General features: G+C 39.6%; 1 protein-coding gene across 5 annotated transcripts in view; it reads left to right on the plus strand.

Moving 5' to 3' along the window:
- LOC108433984 (Down syndrome cell adhesion molecule-like protein 1 homolog) overlaps nt 1-17887 on the plus strand; it is a 125810-nt gene that overhangs the window by 65024 nt on the left and 42899 nt on the right. For 4 of the 5 annotated variants that reach the window (XM_037546548.1, XM_017708894.2, XM_017708895.2 and 1 more), the window contains exons 4-7: nt 6547-6693; nt 7224-7502; nt 14510-14785; nt 15951-16247. In XM_037546548.1, coding sequence (XP_037402445.1) covers nt 6547-6693; nt 7224-7502; nt 14510-14785; nt 15951-16247 — 999 coding nt within the window. The remainder of the gene's footprint in view (nt 1-6546; nt 6694-7223; nt 7503-14509; nt 14786-15950; nt 16248-17887) is intronic. The other variant, XM_037546549.1, reaches the window with a different exon arrangement.

Here is a 17887-nt window from a genome sequence, read left to right on the forward strand (position 1 = left end):
GCCTTTATTCATCCCATCACTCTCAAACCTCTCATTGTGTACTTGTGTGTGCGTAGGTATGTATGTATGTATGTGGTTTTCTGGCCAGTAGATGTATGTGTAGATTGAGATGTGACCAGAAGGCCGCTGTGTTTGACACATAAAACCCAGTTGCAGCGTATCTTTTCTTTTCGTCTGACATGGTGCCCCAGGCTGCCCACTTTACAAACTGTTGGGCTAACAGAGCACTGTGTGTGTTGTGAGTTTGTGTGCATGTTTTGTGTTTAAAGAAGCGGACCTTGCATGCCCCCCTCCTTGCATGCACACATACACACATACCCACACACACCTCAAGGCAATGGCAGACCAGACAAGAATTGATCTGCAGTCCCAAATGGAGCATTCTGCAAGGAGATGTGGGAATTGTTTGAGCATGCCCTGTCTCCCTCTCTCTCTTTCGGTCTCTCTTTCTCCTTCCTCTTTCACTCTTCATCTCTTCCTCATATTTATATATTGGTTGTTAATTGTTATCGTGATGTTGTCCTCTACAATGCTGACAATGCACAAAAATTGCAGGGTCCAAACCAATTATAACACTAATAGTTCAAACCGTAGTTCCGAAAAAGTTGTGACAGCATATGCAGATAAACACAGAAAGCAGTGATTTATAATCCACTTTGATCTGTATTTATACAAAACTAGCACAAAGGCAGGATGTTTAATGTTTTACCGTATAAACTTAAACATTTTTTGTAAATATATATGCATTCTGAGAATGTTGCCTTCAACATATATAAAAAATAAAAACGGGGCAATTTAAAACTAAGAATGTTGTGAAATGTTTAAAAAAAAAACATCTTAAACAGGTGATTCAATCAACTTGGATATAAAATGAGCATCCAGGCAAGGGCTAGTCCTTAATGAGCAAGAATGAGTCTTTGCCAAAATGTATGTCAGCAAATATGAAACAGTGCACAGTCATTACATTACATTACATTTAGCAGACGCTTTTATCCAAAGCGACTTACAAAACAGTCGGGTCTGATGTGTCTATGGAAATAATGGAAGTCTGGGCAAACAAGAAAAGAACAGTCCAGATTGTAACTGGTGTAAAGTTAAAAAAGTGTATTAGAGCTCATGACATGGGTCACAACTGTGAGAGCACTATTAATGCTAAAAGACATATACACATTTAGGAGTAACATACTGCCTTATAGACAACGTCTTTTGCAAGATGTCCATGCTTAGCTTAGCATGGGGACAAATAGGATTCGAAACATGATACAACAGCATGTCTGTGTAATCAGAGAGTGTAGAAGCTAGACTGGTCTGCCTGAAGTCTCCTACTGAAAAAGAAGCACAAAATGTGACAATATAGGCCCATGCAGCTGAAGACTTATGTAAGGGAAGAATAACAAAAAAATCGTGTTTTTTAAAACTGGATCAATTGCTGTCCAGTTCCCAAATTGATATTTAAATGTTGTTAAAAGTCAACTTTTTTGGAATGTGTTGCGGGAACCAATTTTGGAGTGCATAATTACCAAAAAAAACGAACAAAACAATACATTCTTTCAAATAAAAAACATTGAATATTGTGTTTTTGTACTGTTGTGTTTCCACTGTATTGTGTAGATTACCAAATCTCCAGTTTCCTTTCTTTGCATTTCACATTAAGGTCAATTTTATGTAATGGATTTTGTAAAGATTTTTTGTATTTTGTCCATATTTTTAGCCCAGCACAAACTGTTCTTAGAGGCAAAACATTTAGTTATATCACATTATGTGCACTCTGCTAGTAAAATGTCATCGCTACGGCTTGCAAAGGCATGGTTCACACGCACATAGTAAGTTTTCTGATAGGTTTTTTTTTTATATATCTTTCACTTCTTAGTCTTTTATTTGTATTTAATTGCATCTATGTTCAAGATTAAATCTCAGTTTGTATATTGTCCTGTAACTGTTTCTCCATATCTTTGTAGCAGTTTTTCCTCTCTCTTTCCTCCCTCACTCCTTCCCTCCCTCGCATCCCCACCCCCAGTAGCCCCCCGGTCTCTCACTCTGGGTGAAATGTTGTGACAGCCTTGCGCTGATGTTGTCGAGGGTTAACGTTGCCAAGTGCACATTATCCTGTAAGACTTAATACGCAGGTTGGAGCGTGAGGGCCGACTCTCAAATTACAGTTTGCCGGGCCTAACACTCAGCATGACAACAATACCCCGTGTTCACGCACCACACACACACACACACACAAGCGCACACATCCTACTCATTCATGCATACACTTTCCACCCATACATTATATTCATTTACATATGGAGTAGCAAATACATATTTTGAAGTGTTTACAGACATTTTTGTCTTTCTGTTTTGGGGTATGTAGCTTTATCTTTAATTTGAGGTATTGTGAGCAAGTGAAACAACCGTTCGTTTTGTGTGTAGGAGTTTGTATGAGCAGCTTGTTAGAGTGATGGAGTGTCTGTGTGTGTGTTGGGGAGCAAAGCCTGTCCTCTCTGCTTTAATAAATCTGCTTTGGATGGAGCAGTAGAGCCATAAAGCGTATCGATCGCAATCCTTCACATACTAGCACAGTAAGAGAACACACATCCACACACTCCAACGTACTTGTCTCATAGTTTACAGGTTCCTTACTTTCATGGAGCAGGGATTGTAATGTACAATGACTGGCCACATTTTTAGGTTTGCCTAAAGGTATGTACACCAGATCCACTTCCTATATAGGTGCAATTTGTAGTTCTGCAATTACAGATTGTAATTCATCTGTTTCTCTGCATAATTTGTTGGCACTTATCTGCTGGCATGTTAGTGGGTGTTGCACTGGTACAAGTGGATTATACACAGCAGTGTTGCTGGAGTTTTTAAACACCTCAGTGTCAGGACTGAGAATAGTCTGCCAACCAAAAATATTCAGCCAACGGCATCTTGTGACCAGCAACTGCCCGCTAATAAAGAGTATGACTAACACAAACTGCGCAGCAACAGACCTACCATGCTGCTTGCTGCTGTGTTCCATTCACTGGCTTTGTGTAGCTGTCCAAATCAGATTTAAAAATCCTGTTTGCCTACAAAGCCAAAAATGGACCCCCTCCACCCTAACCAACAGCCATGCTCAAAACCCTATCTGTACCTCAAGCCCTTCAAGCTTCATGTATGGCTTGATTGACCTGCCATCCTTCAAAATGTATGGAAGACAAACATCCAGATTCTTCTCTATCTTGGCACCCAGATGGTGCAACAAACTTCCACAGGCTGAAGACCCATTTGTTTGTGAAGCATTTAAATGAAAACTTATCTAAAACTTGTAAAATATGCAAAAAACAATTGACAGATTCTGTAATTGTAGAAATAGTGTAACCAGTGACTTGTGAGTGGTATCCCACTAATGTTTAAATGTTTTAGTTATGCAAAACTACAGTAGAGGCCTAGTGGTTTTGAATGCACACACACACACACACACACACACACACACATATTTAATGTTGCTTATAAATGCAAAAATGTCTACATAGATATATGCAGACTCTCCTATCTCTTAAGCCTTTAGCAGGTAGCTTTCTTTTTGTGTGTGTATTTTGGTTTGGAAGTCAGGGTAGTCACATGCAGTTATACTCTATCTTAGATGCCTCCATCTGGGGTTTGCCCTGATAACTGTGAGGCGAGACAAGTTCACGTGTCCAGCCAGAAGAAACTGGGACACACTGACACACACTCACACAGTCTGGCTTCCTGCTTTCACATACTGACATACTTTGCTGTTGTTATTGTTGTCGGTGGTGCACATCAACTAAAAATGCTAATTTATGGGTTCAGCTTAGAACCTTTACAATACATGGAGGCTGTTTAAACACTGAAAAGGTTCTTCACACTCACAAATTTAATTTACTAAAATGGCTTTCTAAACAAACATCCACTGGCACACACAACAGTACTTCAAGATCATTTTTTATGATACAGTGCTTCATTTGAAAATAGGTATTGAAAAGTATGAATCCATTGATTTTAGCGTACATAGATGCACACAAAAGTAATAACTTTCCGTTTTCAGTCTTCTGTCTCCTGGTTTGTTATATACATATAGGGTGGCACTGTAGGTGGCTCTGTAACCCCATATATATATATATATATATACTCACAGGGGTGGACAAAATACTTCTACTTACTTTAGCTCTCATGTCCTGCTTTGGTCCACTGCTGGTCCCATAATCCCACTATTATGGGAGCAGCATATTTCACAACCTAAGCCAATGATTTGCTATATCAAAATTTGACTACAAAGTGAGTAGCTGTGTGATTTGCAATGCATGCACAAGTCATATACAACACCAAAGATAAATGTATTACTTGTGAACATGTGCACTGCTGAGGAAAATGTTTAGTTCAGTCATCCCTCAAATGAGTTTAGTAACACTATATATATATATATATATATATATATAGTACTATGTGAAAGTTCTAGGCATCTAAGCAAATTTTTAAACAATTTACCTCAGCAGGTACTGTACATTACGATATACCTCAGCAGGTACTGTACATTACGATATACCTCAGCAGGTACAATATACATTACGATAAAGTCATATTCATAATTCAAATAAACATGAAAACAGTGAAAAGGAACTATAATTTCTTGGGTCCATATTTTTCCTTGACAACTTCACAGCCACCACAGAGACTTAATATCATCAATTACATTATGAGCAAAATTTAATGAAGCACTGACTGGTCAAACCAGGAGTTGCTTTTTCACTACTGGGCTTCCTCAAGGAGAGGTCTGAAAATGGTTAAACAAACACACCAACATCCAGAAAATTACTATATATATATATATATATATATATATATATATATATATATATATATATATATATATATATATATATATATGCATTATTAATTAATACTCTATAAATTTTGTTTATTCAAATATTAATACTTTTGTCAGCAAATAAACACATACTACACAAATAAATAGATTTTGAAAATGTGTCCTGGGTGGCTTTTGCACACACATATATATATATATATATATATATATATGTGTGTGTGTGTGTGTGTGTGTGTGTGTGTGTGTGTGTGTGTGTGTGTGTGTGTGTATATATATTTTGCAGCTTTGTAGGTGGAATTCTTTACTATTTTTGCTTGATGTACAACTTCAGTTGCTCAACAGTCCGGGGTCTCTGTTGTCGTATTTTGCGCTTCATAATGCGCCACACATTTTCAATGGTAGACAGGTCTGGACTGCAGGCAGGCCAGTCGGGTACTCACACTGTTTTACTACGAAGCCACGCTGCTGTAACACGTGCAGAATGTGGCTTGGCATTGTCTTGCTGAAATAAGCAGGACGTCCCTGAAAAAGACGCTGCTTGGATGGCAGCATATGTTGCTCTACAACCTGTATGTACCTTTCAGCATTAATGGTGCCTTCACAGATGTGCAAGTTACCCCTGCCATGGACACTAACACACCCCCACACCGTCAGAGATGCTGGCTTTTGAACTTTGCACTGAAAACAATCTGGACAGTCCTTTTCCTCTTTGGCCCGGAGGACTCGACGTCCATGATTTCCAAAAACAATTTGAAATGTGGACTCGTCAGACCACAGGACACTTTTCCACTTTGCATCAGTCCATCTCAGATGAGCTCGGGCCCAGAGAAGCCGGCGGCGTTTCTGGGTGGTGTTGATATGTGGCTTTCGCTTTGCATGGCAGAGTTTTAACTTGCACTTGTAGATGAAGCGACGAACTGTGTTCACTGACAATGGTTTTCTGAAGTGTTCCTGAGCCCATGTGGGAATATCCGTTACAGAATGATGTCGGTTTTTAATGCAGAGCCGCCTGAGGGATGGAAGGTCACGGGCATTCAATGTTGGTTTTCTGCCTTGTTGCTTACTTGCAGAGATTTCTCCAGATTCTCTGAACCTTTTGATGATATTATGGACTGTAGATGATCAAATCCCTCAAATCTGTGTAATTGCATGTTGATAAATGTTGTTCTTAAACTGTTGGACTATTTACTCACACATTTGTTCACAAAGTGGTGAACCTCGCCCCGTCCTTGCTTGTGAACGACTGAGCCTTTCAGGGATGATCTCTTCATGCCCAATCATGACACTCACCTGTGTCCAATTAACCTGTTCACCTGTGGAATGTTCCAAACAGGTGTTTTTTGAGCATTCCTCAATTTTCCCAGTCTTTTGTTGCCCCTGTCCCAACTTCTTTGGAACGTGTTGCAGGCATCACATTCAAAATGAGTGAATATTTGCAAAAAAACAATAAAGTTTATCCATTTGGGGGATTTGGGGTTGTGTGTGTGTGTGTATGTATATATATATATATATATATATATATATATATATATATAAACCTTCTGCATTTCTTCTGACATATGGCATTTAGCAGGTAGTTAATTATAGTTCTCAAAGATTCCAAAGGCTCCGTTTTAAGTACAAACTCTGTCTCTTTGTAAATGTATATGTATGTGGTTTGTATGCCTGTATGCCTTTGGGTGAATTGGTGTGACTTTATTGACCTTGCTCTGCTTCTTGCACAGGTAACAGGTTTTTCCTGACGTCGTATGGGGCCCTCTACATATCCGATGTGCAGAAAGAGGACGCACTTTCTACCTACCGCTGCATCACTAAGCACAAATACAGTGGAGAGACCAGACAGAGTAATGGAGCTCGTCTGTCTGTGCTAGGTATGTATTGACAATTTGCATTAAATTGTCAATTTATTAAAATCAAAGAGAAATTGGGGAAGTTATTGAAGGAACTACTAATGGAGGTTTCACACAAAATGTGTCACTATCACTGTATATTCCTACTTAAACCACCACTAATGTTGGTACACTCAATTGCATGTGAATAGATGTTTTGTTTGTAGTATACAGAGCTCCCCTCTTATCATTTTTGTGTGGTCAAGTATTGTTGTTCTAATAAAATTTTAGAATTGAATAAAAAAAAACAAAGATTACATACAGGGCTGTTTTAAAGTCATCATAACAGTAAAATGAAATTGCTCAGTGTCTTAAAGATGGAAGAAGTTACTCATTATCCCATTTCTGGGATTTACAAGCGCTGCCTATATTTGTGTTTTTCTCTTCTCATGAAAGACTTAATAATGTATAAAATTGAATTGCAAGTGTTAGAGTAGGGAACACCTCAAAAATAAGCAAAATAAGAAAAGGACAGTCTAAATTTCAAAAGGTAACCATACTCTTCTCTCCAGACCCCACAGAGTCCCCACCCTCAGTTATGGACAGCTTTCAGTCAGGTGAGGTGCAAGTGGGACGCAGCATTGAGCTCCCTTGCATCGCCTCGGGCTACCCCAACCCCACCATTCGTTGGCTTAAGGATGGGAGGCCACTGCCAGCCGATTCTCGCTGGACTCGACGTCTCACAGGCCTTACCATCAGTGACCTGCGCCTGGAGGACTCAGGCAACTACATCTGTGAGGTCACCAACAGCTTTGGCTCTAAAGAGGTCACAGGCCACCTAAATGTGATTGGTAAGGAGTCAGGGAAAGAAAGAGGGATTGAAGGAAATCGGTGGTGGTGGTGGTGGGGGGGTGGTATATATGTATGTATGTATTTTACTCTAGGTCAGTAGAGATAAGAAGATAAGAAAGTGGAATAAGAACGTGAGCACCAAAAATAGTCAACATAAGGGAAAAAAGAATAACTTACTCCTGATCACAGCTCCATTCCCTTTTCACGCCCACAGCTCATGTAATATTTTGATTTTGTGTCAGTAGCATGGGTATGGGTGGATAGACATCAAGTACAAGAAGTAATGAATAACAAATTAGTTTTTAATACCTGAATATAGTTCCAGCTTTTTCTTCTGTGTGGCAAGAGCGGTAAGCCAACACTCAGAATATTCCAGGACCTAATCAGAAGATTTACTGGGTACTCCCAGTTTTGCCCTTGGGGTTGTAGCTGTAGTAAAGGTGATGAGACAAGATCTATCAGAGCACAGTATCAGCTTGCCCACCAACATGGCAATGTGGTCTTCTTAATGACAAAATCGAATTCAGTGAATTAGTGACTTGACTTCATTTCAGCAATAACTTTTGTCTTTACGATTTTGCTAACAAATCTAACTAAGCCACCACTTGTGTTTGTAGGACAGTGCAAGAAGTACTCATTTTAGGCTGGAGCTGAGTTAGACAACATTTCTTGGCAAAACCTGTTCCATTTTAAAGGATATTTTGGTTTTGATTAAAACTGAAAAAATCAGCCTATGTTCTGAGAGGTACTGATGACACAAGTATTCTATCCTTGCCGACCTTTTGTCACCCACAATTCTCTACACCTCATAGAATTTGCTTGAAGAAAATGCAAATGAAGTGATGGAAAGAAAAGACGTGCTTAACATGTGTTACATTTATAACATTAGTTGTTTATATTTTGCTATGAAATTAGGCTAGTTCTCTCTCTCTCTCTCTCTCTCTCTATATATATATATATATATATATATATATATATATATATACACACACACACACACACACACACACACACACACACACACATATATATATATATATATATATATATATATATATATGCTTGCCTGTCACATGTGTGATGACAATGCATTGTATTTTAATTGGAATTTTACATAATTTAAAGTTAGTATCCAACTTGCCCTTTGTTGAGAGGCAAGAAGTTAGACTCTTTGCCACTTGCACACTTCTTGACTTTATAGTTGACTCTGACTCTGCCTCAGAATCTGCTGACTAAAGGTCCGGCTAGCGCAGACTAAGCCCAGCTATTGGTCCTCTACAACTTTCAGTAGATAAATGTCATTATCCAGTAAACACCTACCAACTGTATTATGAATACAAGCCTGTCAGCAACATTGGGAGATCAAGCCATCACCAGCTTAGGTGCCTGAGTTGCAACTACATATGTCTCTTGCTGGCAGACTGTCCAGAGACGGTCGATTCAAAATTAAACATGGTGTGAACAGCAGCAATAAAGCAAACAAAAGTGTAGGCCATTTCAAGAAAAGTGTACTGTAGATCAGTGATCATCCTGAAACGTCTTTCTTTAGTTTTGTACTGGTACTGTACTCCAAGGCACTTGTACTTAACAAATAATGGAAGCTCATATCCCATGATACTAACATCATGAGAACTGTATGCCTGAATTATCACTGTCTTTGTCAGCACATAGTTTTGAATCAGCCCACTCATACAGCACACTCTGTTAACAGTTGTTGCTTTCAGGATTAACAGGATAAATTCTAGTCATCATAATGGCAGACCGGCCAAGAGAATAAGACTTTTTATGTCACTGCTCTAGTCTTTCTGTTTGAGCTGGGCAACAGCAGTGAACTAATAATATCTATTTTCTGATTTCATCAATTATGTCATATTTAAATAATGATTAACACAAACAGAAAAACTTTAACCTTTAAGACCATGGTGGTTCAGGGGTCCTAAGCAACATATGAAATCTTTTACAGCATATTATTGCATGAGCTGGTTAGCTTGTAAGCTCTCTGCCTAGCTCTGCTATTTCATGAGACACACACATGGTCAAACCAACACTTGGTTAAAAAATAACCAGATAACTCAAAACAGTTTGTTTTTCTATTCCAGATCACACACACTGTATTTGAATACTTGACTAAGTAAACAAAATAAAATGCATTTGAATGTCCATGTATTTGATTAACCATGCCCATGCCTATAATGTATTATTTAACATGAGCAGCTATCAGTGTCATTGTCATTCATTGTTAATTATTAATTTACAAGTGATAAAGTAGTGTAAAATCACATAACTGCCCCTCTGTTTTTTTGTTTGTCATGATGGGACACAGAGCACTAAGTAAAAAGCTAGCAAACCAAGTTGCTAGTCAGTACTGCTTATCCACATCACTAGCAAATTTACTGGCATTATCATAGAATTTTAACATACTGACTTTTAATATATTTCTTCAGCTATTGCTGGTGCTAAATGTTGAAATGTCACTAAATGTAAAAGGGTGGAAAAATAAACTTAGGACTCAACCTGAGACTTGTAACTTACAATAATTTAGTGTGCCCACTGCTTTTGACACAAGTGGGGTGTAACATTGCATTCTATTTTGCTGTCTGGCCTCATAAACGTGCAATGGAACAAACAAACTTGACAACATAAAGCATATTCAAGTTGCTGTAGTAGTTGATGTAGGTCTCCTTAAGAAGCTTCTCAAATTCTCTGACTTATCTTACAATATCTATTTGCTGCTGAAATCCGTGTTATAGCTCATAAAAGCACTGGAATACATTTAGTTTGAAAATCATAAGTACTGACTTGGAATTTTTTTTTTGACTTTTGAACACAATGAAATGCAGCAAAAGTTTTCTTTACTTGCTACATAATGGGAAAATCATGTCAGTATCATTTTCACCAGACTGTTCTTTCTTTTTGACATACTTAAAGGCGTTAATTGTGTTAGGAATCAGAATATCAAAACCAAGTGCCTTGTATTTTTAAACAGATCATTCCAAGACTTTTCAAAAGGTGGCTGGTATGTTTCAGATACTGATGATCCTCTTCCATTTCTGTCATTTGATACATTTATTAGGGGCCACTGTAAGTTTTAGCTATCATTTAACAAACCTAATTACTTAGCCAATTAGATAGCAAGCCATCTTGTATTGAACTGTGGCAGCCTGACTTGTCAATCACATGTTCAAATGTCAAAAGTTTTGACCAAAGAAATTATTTGTATTTTTATATGTGTACAGTGAAAATTTTCCTCACATTTCTACTTTTAGAAGAGGAGGAATAATTGATTTGGCTTAGTGCCCTCCTCCACCTCTATAGCATGCTAGAGCTTTTATCTACCAGCCATCGTCCACGGTGGCATCTGTCAAAGCCTGGCAAAGTGCCTCTGGCTCTGCCAGCCTAAAACTCATGAGCAGTTGTCTCAACAAGATGAGACAAAAACAGGAGCTAAAGTCAACAGACACATAGATGGGTAGAAAGAAAGAGGAATGGAGATTAAAGTAGACAAAGTCCAAAGGGGTCACTGAAGCAGAAACAAAGTGAAAACAGTTCATCTGAAACAGATTTTTGTAGATTTACCTACAAGAAAAGAGAGAGAAATGTAGTCTAGGGTCTAAGTGGTGCTGGCAGGCTGGACGGCCTGTGTCACCTCCCTACTGACCATGGGGGAAAGAGATATAAGGGGACAGGAAGGCTGTGCTGTATTCCTCTTCTCAGCCCCCACAAATTCACCACTCCACTGCTTTGCTAACCCCTTAGTTTTGTTTGTGTCTGTGTGTTTGTGTGTGTGTTTGTGTGTGTGTGGGGGGGGGGGGTGTGTTTGTGCACGTGTGCGCTTGTGTGTGCACATGGAGTTGGATGTTTGTGGGTGGGTGGGTGGGTGGGTGTGTGTGTGTGTGTGTGTGTGTGTGTGTGTGTGTGTATACGGTGTCAGAGGGGTGCAGTTTGCTAGAGACCCAATGATAAAGAACAGAGGAAGAACAGTGGAAGGGAGGAGGTGCAGTGGACATTTGGACGTTTAGCCAGTGGGCACATCATGCCAGTGTGCTCACACATACTCTGACAGGACAAGCAGGGAGGATGGCACACATACGGACACACACACCACATAGACATATACACACATACACACACAGTGAGCCCCCAGCACATAACACCAGCTGCCTTATTGCTCACTGACATTTTCTCTCACCTTTCTTTCTTCTGGTTCTTTCTTGTACATACTTATAAATTTATATATATATATATATATATATATATATATATATATATATATATATATATATATATGTGTGTGTGTGTGTGTGTGTGTGTGTGTGTGTGTGTGTGTGTGTGTGTGTGTGTGTGTATGTACATATATATATATATATATATACATATACATATATGTATATATACACACACACACACACTGTAAAGTTTATTTTTACATTTTTGTCAAGTGTAATTATCTTTGATGGGTGCACATTCAACAGAGTACTGGATTTTGTACCGAGTGCCATTTTTTTCAAGCCTTATTTGAATACCACCAATTTTTGCAGTATTTATTATTGCTATGATATCACTTTTTTTAATTAATTTGTAGTCATAATATGTCATAAATGATTACCTGATATGACATTGAAAAGAATTGCTTAGCTAAACCAGGCAGGATTGTCACTGGTTGAGATCCTGAGTTTGCCAGCTTTTAGGGGGGGAAACCTGCAGAACAGTCCTGGCAAGCAACATTAAAGCAGCCTATTGTATTTTCCTTTCATTTGTCATTTTCTGTTCTGTAACCTTTTTCTTTTCTTTTTGCACCCTCTCTGTCCACTTTCATAGAATCAGCTTCTCCTCTTCCCATTCTCTCTTTTTTCCTCATGTCCATTCCCAAAGGACCATATCATTCTGTGTCCCCCATTCCTATTCTTCTCTCCTCCCTCTACTCTGTAGTAGGTTCTTCCCTTACCATCCATTCTTTGTGTATTATTTGTATCTTTCTTCATGAGTCTCCTCTCTTCTCCTTATCTCTTTCATATCTATCTTATCTATCTTTCATATTCTCTTACTTTCTCCTTCCAAGATCCATCGACATTCCCTATATTAATATAATTATATGCAAGCATCTTGGTGGTGCCATGTAGTTGTTTTTGGAAGTTAGATAAAGCTAGCTGTTTTGAAGCCTAACAGACATAAAATCTATGTCATGCTGCCAGCTGACATACACTATATTGACAAAAGTATTTGCTCATCTGCCTTCACTTGCATTTGAACTTGAGTGGCATCCCATTCTTAATCCATAGGGTTTAATATGATATCGGCCCACCCTGTGCAGCTATAACAGCTTCAACTCTTCTAGGAAGGCTTTCCATAAGGTTTAGGAGTGTGTTCCTCCAGAAGCACATTTATGAGGTCAGACACTGATGTTGGACTAGAAGACCTGACTCACAGTCTCTGCTCTAATTCATCTCAAATGTGTTCTATGGGGTTGAGGTCAGGACTCTGTGCAGCACAGTCAAGTTCTTCCACACCAAACTCGCTCATCCATGTCTTTATGGACCTTGCTTTGTGAACTGGTGTGCAGTCATATTGGAACAAAAAGGGCCATCTGCAAACTGTTCCTGCAAAGTTGGGAGCATGAAATTGTCCAATATCTCTTGGTCTGCTGAAGCATTAAGAGCTTCTTTCACTGGAACTGAGGGGCTGAGCCCAACTCCTGAAAGACACACCATAATCCCCCCTCCGCCAAACTTTATACTTGGCACAATGCAATCAGACAAGTACTGTTCCCCTGACAACCGTCAAACCCAGATTCATCCACTATTGCCAGACAGAGAAGCGTGATACATCGCTCCAGAGAACACATCTCCACTGCTTTAGAGTCCAGTGGCACTGCGTTACACCACTGCATTCAACACTTTGCATTGCGCTTGGTGATGTAAGGCTTGGATGCAGTTGCTCTGCCATGGAAAGCCTTTCCATGAAGCTCTCTACACACTGTTCTTGAGGCCATGTGAATTTTGGAGGTCTGTAGCAATTTACTCTCCAGAAAGTTACTGGCCTCTGCGCACTATGCGCCTCAGCATCTGCTGACCCCGCTTTGTCATTTACATCTGCTACCACTTCGTGGCTGAGTTTCTGTCATTGCAAATCGATTCTACTTTGTCATAATACCACTGACAGTTGACTGTGGAATATTTAGTAGCGAGGATTTTTCACGAGTGGACTTGTTGCACATGTGGCATCCTATCATAGTACCATGCTAGACTTCACTGAGCTCCTGAGAGCGACCCATTCTTTCACAAATGTTTGTAGAAGCAGTCTAGCTAGGTTTGTAGAAAGCCTAGGTGCTTGGATTTATACATCTCTGGCCATGGAAGTGATTGGAACACTTGAATTCAATGATTTCGATGGGTGAGTGAATACTTTTGGTAATATAGTGAAGTTCATGAGCAGTTACCTACTCTGCTGCACCAGGTTCAAAACAAAGCAAAATAATCATCTATCTAGTACATATAGTATAATATGCCTTTTAACTCCATTAGTCTTTCTTTAGTCTGTTAGAAAACTACTAGCTTTTGCTCTAGATTGATCATTTTCTTTGATCGATCAGTTTATTTTTCTTTGTTTCACAATTGACGACATCATAGTGGCAGATTTGGTGATATTTTCTTTCACATTATTTTATTCCTTTTTCAACGGGCCAGCTGTTGCAGTTGCTGTTTTCAGTGCTCAGGTTTATAAATTGATAGCTTGATGATGGCTGTAGATACACAGTTTCATTGATAGTACAGTACAGACTCCTTGTCCTGACTGGTTAAATATTAGTTTTCATTTGTTTGTCTCTCATGCAGAGAATCAGTAGCCACAGAAACTTGCAAATTTACAAAAGTTTTTCTCACTTAAAAATCACAGACTCCACCTTTAAGGCCATTACTCTGTTTAACAAAATTACAGTTACATGATTACAATTACGTGATCTAACCATCTTTCTCTCTTTCCTACTCTCTCTCTCCCTGAACTTGTCCAGAACCTCTGAGGGTCACCCTGTCCCCTAAAAACTTGAAGACAGGTATCAGCAGCACGGTGATCCTGTCCTGTGCTGTGCAGGGCTCTCCTCACTTTACCGTGTCTTGGTTCCGCAACACAGAGCCTGTGCTTCCTGACCAGCACTTCTCCATCCAGGGTGCCCACAACGAGACACTGTTCATCACTGCAGCCCAGAAGAGGCACTCGGGTGCCTACCAGTGCTTTGCTACACGCAAGGGCCAAACAGCCCAAGATTTCTCCATTATACTGCTGGAAGGTAAATACCCAAGGGGTAGTAGAAAAAGGGGTAGAAGTTTTTGTTTTTTTTCGAATAGGTGTGAATACATGGTTATCTGAACTCAATAGACCTTTCAAATTTAATTAGTTTAAAATACAACACAAAAAGCACAAATCACATGTTGAAAGTGAGACATTTTACCGCTTCATGAAAAACATTAACTCATTTAGAACTGAGATGCAGCATTGCATCTCAAAAAAAAAGTTGAGACAGGGGCAACAAAAGGCTGGAAAAGTAAATGGTACTAATAAAAAACAGCTGGAGGAGCAATTTTCATTGCATTGAAAACCGGCATGATTCTGTACTGGAATCACTGCATGGGCTCAGAAACATTGTCTGTGGACACATTTTGCTGTGCAATCCACAAAATCAAGTTAAAGTTGTGTCCTGCAAAGAAGAAGCCCTATGTTAACGCAATCCAGAAACGCTACCATCTTCTCTGGGCCAAAGGGTTTGGAGTTGCATTGGTGCTTATAGCATTTGTAGTTTGCAAAACTGCAGTCTAGGCTTTCACCAGTAGAAAACATTTGGCACATCATGAAACAAAAACTCTGGCAAAGAAGACCCAGGACTGTTGTGCAGCTAGTATCCTACATCAGACAAGGATGGGACAATATTTCTTTCCCAAAACTTCAGCAATTATTCTTCTTACTTTCAGATATTTACAGACTTTTGGTAAAAGAAATGAGGATGCTACACAATGGTAGATATTGCCGTGTCCGAACATTTTTGAGATGCATTGCTGACATCAATTTTTAAATGAGTTAATATTTTTCATGAAATACTGCAAAATATCTCTTTTCAACATCTGGTATGTGTTCTTTGTTTTATTATGAATAAAATATGGGTCTGTGAGATTTGCAAATCATTGCATTCTGTTTTTATTTACATTTATTTACATTTTACACAGCATCCCAACATTTTTGTAATTGCGGTTGAAAAAAAAATAGTGCATTGTCTTGTAATTATGAATTAGGCTTTGATGTGAAAGCAACATTGTGTTAGCTGCAACATAATAACCAAAATAACGTGAGCATTCAATGTTTTATTTTTTTTTAATTTAATGATTTTTTTTAACAAAAGCCTGAATATAAAGTATACACCTCTCTTTATCTCTTGCCCTTTCTTCTCGACACCCTATTAGATGGCACTCCACGGATTGTGTTCTCATTCAGTGAACGTGTGGTGGCCCCAGGCGAGCCCTTCTCACTAATGTGTACAGCCAAAGGTGCCCCTCCCCCTACCATCTCCTGGACACTGGATGACGAGCCAATCGCTCGGGACTCGGCGCACCGGGCCAGTCAGTACACGCTCTCGGACGGCTCCACCGTCTCGCACGTTAATGTCAGCAACCCACAGATCCGCGACGGGGGCGTGTACCGCTGCGCTGCACGCAACTCGGCCGGTAGCGCCGAGTACCAAGCGCGCATAAACGTAAGAGGTGCCTGTCTACTTTTCAATCTCAGCTGTTAAAGGGTGGCTTAAAACCCAAAACCTTCTAACCCTACCCCCACCATTCCCTGTTCACAACTTCACACCATTATGGACGTGTTCCTGTGTGTGTGTGTGTGTGTGTGTGTGTGTGTGTGTGTGTGTGTGTGTGTGTGTTTGTGTGTGTGAGAGAGGGAGAGAGAGAGAGAGAGAGAGAGAGAGAGAGAGGATGTAGGGTGGGGGGTAGATGTGTGTGGACGGAGTGTTTCTTTTTTTTTCTTCAGTCCACTGTCACTTGTCATCTTTTTAGTTAACTTAGTCACTTACTCCCTCTCTCATATCTTTTGTCTAATATACTTTTATCTTTTGTCTCACTCCTTTCTTTAACTAGCTCTAACTTTTTCACTCACACAGAGGAACTAATTTCAGAGTTGGTTGTCCCTCTGTTCTGACCATCTTGTCTCGGCCTTTGTTCCACACTTCTTCACACATACAGAGTGTATCTGTCTAATTCTCTGGCTGGCTGGCACACATAAGCTGTTCTTGCTGTTCTTGGAGAGAGTAGAGAGCTAGCAGAAGGGAGAGGCCTTTTCTCCAGCCAGAAGCGCAGAGACAGGAGGGAAGCCATGTGAGAGAAGAGGAGAGGACTCACCTTCTGAGAGCAGTGATACTGAGTTGTGTTGACAGCCTTGCTGATATTACTCTGCTCTTCTCTCTCTCTCTCTCTCTCTCTCTCTCTCTCTCTCTCTCTCTCTCTCTCTCTCACTCTTTCTGTCCTTCTCTCTCATTCTCTTTCTTTCTGCTCAATTATGACATATATGTCTGCCTTAAGGAGACATGCCAGAACAATCATTGGAGTGAGAATGAGATCTGGTACCAGAGTTGCAATCACATACACACACACACACACACACACACACACATTTAGTGATGCACTGTTCATTACTGATTCACTTACATTATGACCTGGTATACAAACTGACAGCCTTTACTTACACTCATTCTCATGTATACACAGGAGTGTGACGCATGCTGTGAGGGCAGTAGAGCACTCTTTTAAGATCCGACAAGCACACATATGCACACACATGTTCACTTTTCCAAAAAGCAGCATACTTCCACCACATGGACCCTGCTTGAGTTCATGCATTCATATTGTGTTAGACAAACAAAGGCAGAAGGGGAGAGCAATGCAAAAGAGAGAGCGCAAGAGAGAGAAGGGGATACTGTGCGACAGTCTTGTTGAATAATACATCAGTGGTTCACTTGTCAGAGTGGTGACTTCAAAGCTCAACACATACTGAACAGAGAAAGAGAAGAAGGAAGATCGCTAGAGATGTACGCAAACTGCATATGCCCCACCACCACCCTCGCAATTACCCATTAAATACACTGTTTTGAGACAAATTTCCTTTCTGTTAGCTTTTCATATGGTTTACTTCTTTAGAAGTCTCTTCAATTTTTGTTACCCTTTTTTGTTCGTCTTCATACTCTGTACATCATCTTTCTCTTTCCCCACCATCCTTATGTGTTTTTGGAGAACAGAGTCTTTTAGAGGGTCAGCCTTTTCCCAAATCCTCAAAAAAAAAAAAAAAAAGTAAAAACCCAGACCAACCATTATTTACCCTCTTAAGCTAACTCAGACATGAT

Source organism: Pygocentrus nattereri, chromosome 17 (assembly GCF_015220715.1).
Source record: "Pygocentrus nattereri isolate fPygNat1 chromosome 17, fPygNat1.pri, whole genome shotgun sequence".
Lineage (NCBI taxonomy): Eukaryota > Metazoa > Chordata > Actinopteri > Characiformes > Serrasalmidae > Pygocentrus > Pygocentrus nattereri.